This window comes from Meleagris gallopavo, chromosome 17, assembly GCF_000146605.3.
Source record: "Meleagris gallopavo isolate NT-WF06-2002-E0010 breed Aviagen turkey brand Nicholas breeding stock chromosome 17, Turkey_5.1, whole genome shotgun sequence".
NCBI lineage: Eukaryota > Metazoa > Chordata > Aves > Galliformes > Phasianidae > Meleagris > Meleagris gallopavo.
This window is the reverse complement of record NC_015027.2, coordinates 4,050,143-4,056,394: the sequence shown is the minus strand read 5'-3', so window position 1 is coordinate 4,056,394 and position 6,252 is coordinate 4,050,143. Positions and strand designations below refer to the sequence as shown.

Sequence of the window (6,252 nt, the reverse complement as noted above, 5' to 3'; positions counted from 1 at the left end):
CGCGCCGCGCTGCCCGCAGGCTGTCGGACTGCTGCTCGGGGCGCTGCTGTGCGGAGGTAAGCGGGGAGCGCAGCACCAGTTGATCGCGCTCGGGCTGCGCTGGTTCGCAGCTCCTCGGGATGGCCGCTTGTTTTCCCCGCAGCGGCGTTAAACCTTTCTCCTTCTCCGCCCCTCACCCCCGAGTCTCTTCTTTTTCTCTTCACGTCCTTTCTGCGTTGTCTTACGCCTTTCCCCCTCTCCCTTCCACCCTCTTATTTCTGCGCTCGTGTTTATATGAATGGGAGCGAACCTTGCGAGCTTGCATGACTGAAACGAGAAGCGGAAAGTTTCCTTGCTTTTCGCGGTGTTTACTAACACATCTTCGTTATTGCCTGGTTATAAAGGGCTTTTCTCTGTGGGAATGGGTGTTCCCGTGTGGAACGCGGTGAAAGCTCTAAGGAGCACAGGGCTCAGTGACAGTGCTGAGATTACGGAACATCACCCTTGGAATTTGGAGTTGTGCAGTAAGAGCTCCCGAGAATGGATAGAAGCCATTACCTGGAGGGAACGAGAAGATTGTTATCAGGATTACAGGGAGAGCTGAGGAGCAGGTTTGTTTTAGCTCAGAGGTCATTGGAATGATCTGATGTTTCGTCTTATCACTGAACTTCTGTGATCAGAGTCGCTTTGATAGAGGGACATCTCTGAAGTGACCCAGGCATGGAAACTGTGTGAGATCCAAGCAGGGGCTTCCATGCAGAGCTGTAGGTGATTGCCTTATTTCAGCATCTTGTGATCTTGCTCTGGTCGCATTAGTTATGGACACATTCTGCTTTTTTGGGGCTGGAAACTTGCAAAGCTCTTTGCAATTCCAGCTGTTGTAGTCATCCCTAGCAATAGAAAAAGAAATCATTTTGCTTTTTATCCTCTTAATATTAGTGATGCTGTTTGACTGACATAAGAAGATTACTAATAAAAGGCTTTTCATTGTTTAGTTTGATCCAGTCCTGCTGACCTCTTACCGGGGCAGTTGATTGGAGAGGCAGCATGGATGTGTACGGAAGTATCTTAAGAATGAAGCAAGGGCTGAATTGGTGGCAATATTTTTCCTATTCAGATTGGTGCAGAAAATAAAGTACTTGGCAGGAAATTGCACGGCCTCTTGCTGCCAGTCATTTTAATATAGTACATTAAAACTAATGGACATCCTTGTGACTCAATGTGCCATGAAAGTGCAATGTGAAGCATGTAAATTATGGGACTTTGTTTTGAATGCTGTGATCTGGAGGTGAGAATTGTATTAGCCTGTGTTCACTTTCAGAGTCTGCAGGAGATTAAGAATTTTAAGGAGTGCCTGGCACCTTTCTAGGGCACCATATCTCTTCTGCCATGCAGCTTTTACAGTTACAAATGCGTCTTCTCCAGTCAGCATTTGCATTAGATTTAATAGAATTGGGCACTGATGTATGGACGCTTTCTTGTAAAAATATTTTCAGATAGAGAAATATGTAGATGTTGCTTCATAAGGGTGGCAGAAAGTGCTACAGTGAGAGGTTATAAACAACCCAACCTCATTAAGCCATTTCTCTTTGCTGGAGCCTGGGTCAGCATTGACTCAGCCATGCTGTAAAAAAGTCAGTATTGGTGCCACAGCCAGCCGCTAACAGCAGCTGCTGCTGGGGTTTGCTGGGCTGCGTTCTTTGAGAATAAAAGAGAAAATATTATTAACTCAGGGAAGGAAAGCAGAGCTTCTGAGTAGAGAATTTGCCTTTCTGCACTGCTGGGCACGGTGCTGTTGAGAAAAGAGCTGGTTAATTAAACTTATTTAATAAGGTGTTTGGATGGTTTCCTTGTGAGGCCCTAACAAGCGTTTCATTTGCGGTCCCCTTGTGTATTTGCACTCTTTTTGTTGGTGTGTTAGGATAGCAATTGTTCTTGAGAACCAAAGTCCAACTAAATGAAAGTCACTTTATAGCTCGTAAGCAGAAACGTTTGTGAATGTGCTGAGAAACTTACTATTATAGACAAGTTGTCATTTGCTATTTAAAGAGCTATATTTACTTCTCTGAACTCATTAACATCTTCTATCAGGCCAGAATTTCTAAGAAAATTCTCCTGAAATGTTGCCTTAGGCCTCAGTGTGTCATTATGCTGTGGTTATTATCAAGCTAATAATGTTAATTCATTCAATCTCAAGAAAGAAGCTTGGCATTTCATTTAAGCCATGCCTCTAGTTAGACTAGGATGTATAAAAAATCAGTGTGCAAAAGTGCTCTTGCACATAGGTGCATGCACGTGCTTTACATACCAATTATTGGGTGCTGTTTCCTAGGTAGGGAGTATGTGTGTGAAATTATATTTACATAAGCAAATCCAAAGTGTATATATTCCTTTCAGGAAATGACCTCTTTTCAGCAAAGTGCTAATACATATGCTTAAACCTCTTCATAGTCAATAGGAAGAATTCATGGGTTCAAGGTTAGATATTTTTAATTCTTTTCTTGAATCTGAGCACAAATGAAGTGAAGGCAAGTGTATAGATCTATTGCATTGTACAATGCATATTCTGCTTCATCTCCTCTCTGAACTAAAACAGAATAATAGCAATCAGAAGCGAAGAATCCTAAGTAACACCTAAACATGAGTTTAAGGATGTACAGCTAGAAGATCGATTCATTTGCTGAGAAGTGTGTGTGTGTGTGTGTGTAGATACATGGAAGAAAGCATTGAACATGAGCAAATGTTACATTTGTGTGGTGTTACCAGAGTTCTAGGTACTCAAGCACAGTTATGCATCCAGAGGCTGGTGCATTACCTGCTTTTGTTCTGCTATTTTTTAAACCCAAAATGATGTGATAAATGGAACTTTCATTTGTACGTAATCAATTGATAAACAGCAGAGCATTAATCTTTCATAAATTTCTAAATATTAAGTGTCGCCAAGTAATACTCATTGAGATTTAAAGATACAGATTTTATTGAGAGTTGAGATTTAGTTCTGCATTTTTTACCTCTACTGGTGAAAACGTACATTGGTACCACTGAAAAGCTGTCCTTTAATGAACAACTAGAAACTGTAAATGATGGTATATTTGCCAGAAATATTGGCATACAGACTTCCCTTGGTAGTGTTTTCAAAGTTAGGCTCCTCTACAGTAAGTGTCTCAGAGCTGTTGGTCATAGTGGTTAGAGTTGTCTTTTTTAAGGCAACTAGCCTAGAGATAGGTAAGTAAACTAAAGTTCAAAATCTCGAGATTTTAATCAGATGCTGCCTCTACAGTCAGGAATACCACTGTCTTGCTGTCTGACTTCTTATCAGTAATGTCCTTATTTCTCTTGTTCACTGTGATCATCTGTTGGTTGGCTGGTCTGCTAGCTTTTGATCTTTCCTTGGCCATTTTGTCCAGTAGGTTCTTTTTAGTTCTTTTTAATATCTGAATTCTATAGTAATATGCATACGGGTAGTATCCTATAATGCTATAGGAAAAATGGATGTTAACTTCAGGTGTTTGACTGAAATTTGAGTGCTCTGTCCTTCACAGTGGTGTGCAGTAACTTACTGGCCTTTGTCTCGGTCAAACTCTTGTCCTGACTTGCTCTTGCAGGCCTGAGTCCTTTATATTTTATTCAGCCTCCCTTACAGACTCAGTACCCCGGCAAAACAGTTTCACAGTGTTCAGCTCTTCAAGCAGTTGTACTGTTTTGTGTTCTGTGGACTGGCTCAGGCTCTAGTGACAGATGTGACCCCTTTGAAATCGGGACGGACAAATGGTGCATTGAAAGTTCATAGCTTCTGCAGTCTCCTCACTTAGAGGTATCTGGTAAAAGCCTGCAGATGTATCTAGCTTTGAAAATAATTTTACTCAAGTACTGCCTGTGTCTGTTTTAGTTAGTAAATGGAAATACTCCCTCTTTGTCTGTTTGTTCACATTTTTTTGGGTCAGTACACAGCCTCAGGTCATCATTTTTCTTTTCAACTCTAGTGAAATGACCCAGTGAATCCACTCTTCTATTTTCTTTGCTGTTCTAACGCATATTAATCTGTTGAGCTTGAATTCCGTAAACAAAATGTCAGCCCCATCAGTAAAATTACAGGCATCTTTGCTCCCCTGGTCAATTAGCTGAGCTTTTCTTTAGGGAAATACATTTTGACTAAGTAGTTCTTTGCCACTACACTTAAGAAATGTGCTAATGTTGTACTATTGCACCACTGACATCTTGGGTCAGTAACTTTGTGCTTGGAGACAGCCTTTTCTGGCACTTCTTTTGCTTGAATAACACAGATCATACTAATCATTGTTCCCCTGTCATTATCAAAAGCATTCTTTTACAACTGCAGTTTCAGCAGCTTGACAGATGTAAACAGCCAGACATGGCTCCTTAAGTGGACACTTTATTATATGCTGCAGTAAGAATTTAATCGGATTTTACCATCAGCTAGTGCTACAAGTGTCATGTATAAGGTCCAGCACTGTTTTTTGTTGTTTCTTCTCAGATAACTTTTTCAACTTTCTTCTACAATTTTTGTTAAACATGCAGTTTTGTAGAAGAACAGTAATATTTCGTAATGGTATCAGTACTACTTTATCCATTGATTTCTGTTGCTACCAGAATTTGTGTTTCAGTGCTTTACATTGTATGTTTCTCTCTAGGACTGGGAAACACAAACTTGCTGCAAGGAGAGTGAGAATTGTTAAGTAAATTGTCCTGTTCAGCAATTTGAAGCAAATTCTAAGTCACAAAACAGTGGTTAGAAACTTGGCATTTATAGGGAAACTTCAGCATTGAATAAACATCTGAAAGCCAGGGGAGAGCTTGCTGATTTTTAAACAAATCCTTACTGGTCTCTCGAGCACATGTGGAAGTTGGCTTCTCTGTACATGAAGAGGAAGCCTTAAGTAAATAAAAGGTAAGCTGATATCCTGTGATACTGATGCAGCAGAGGGGCTACTCCACTCGATTCTGCTCTTCAGCTGCGACACAGAATCATAGAGGACAGAGACAGAAATGCATCTACCACAGTACTTCTAATGTATTACTTATGTAATTGCTGCCTTTTTCCACCTGATAAATGCTTTTCAACTGAACTGTTCTTTTTTCAAAAATATTTTAAAAACTGATATAATTGACAAAACAAAAAGGGGGAGAGAGTTTTAAGTCATTTCTTTTTTTTTATTGTGCTTGCATCTAAATTCAATAACTTTTTCATTAAGGAAACTGTTTCCTTAAAACAATCATTTGGACTTCTTGTAAATGTATTCAGATATGAACCTATAATAGCATAGATACTCTACAGAGCACATCATTACTATTTTTCTATAGTGTTGTTCTGATATTGCAAAAATGAATCACCTCAGTGTGACTTGTGTGAAAAGATTAATCATTACAAATGTCTATTGAAAAGCATTTTAATTTTACATAACAATTTAACTTTTACTTTCATTCTCAATGGCAAGAAAAGCTTCAACATTAGTTTCTGTCCTTGTGAAATTCCATTTTCCAGTCACTTGCACTGCCTGAGGGTGCAGTGCCTCACTGGCTTGAGCCAATGTAAATTGTTCCTGCCCTCTTCCAAACCGAACAACCCTCTTCTGCCAGCTCTGACATGCCTGATTCCTCTTGATTCCTCTGAGAGCTGCTTCAGGAAGATAAAATGCATAAAAAATGTATTGTTGTTAATTGTTTTTTTTTTTTGTTTTTTTTTTTAAGTTTTGCATCACCGTGGGATCAATGGACTGTTTGTAGAAGGAAAAAAAAAAAAAGGATGGACTCGAGTTGGGGAGAGACCGCTTAAGTGATTGTGATACTGCAGCCTAACACTTAGAGCAGTATGGCTTTAATTTGTACATGTGACACCATAGTAAAAGAAGAGATTGTTATGGGAATTGCTTACGTTATATATCCAATGCAGGATATTAAACACTAAGAGGTTAGAGAATGAAAGGCACTTGGTGAACCATGCCACTTTAATTTTTTGTCTTGGGTGTTTTTCTCTTATTGTTGATCCTGTACAAATAATAGTAATGCTTACATTGATGTAGTGCCTTATTTTTAACTGAAAGAAAAAAGTCAAAACCAACAACAACAAAAAAACCACAAACCCAACAATGAATTAAAAATACTGCAGTGCAATTAAAAAGCCTGTACTATTATTGCAAACAGGACTGGTAGAATTGCTTGTTAGAATCGACATTAAGAGTTCGGTTTTAGTTTAAGTTCTCTCACCATTAATGCCAAGCATCTGCCTCAGATTGAGTAATTTTTTTTTTTTTT

At 39.2% G+C, this 6,252-nt stretch overlaps 1 protein-coding gene across 1 annotated transcript in view; it reads left to right on the top strand.

The window, feature by feature from the left end:
• Window position 1: 1 nt before the first annotated feature.
• The window catches only part of LOC116217259 (transmembrane protein 132C-like), a gene marked incomplete at its 5' end in the record, with an annotated part of 118,538 nt that continues 112,287 nt past the window's right edge, over window positions 2-6,252 (top strand). The window contains one exon of the mRNA XM_031555896.1: window positions 2-56. Coding sequence (XP_031411756.1) covers window positions 2-56 — 55 coding nt within the window. The remainder of the gene's footprint in view (window positions 57-6,252) is intronic.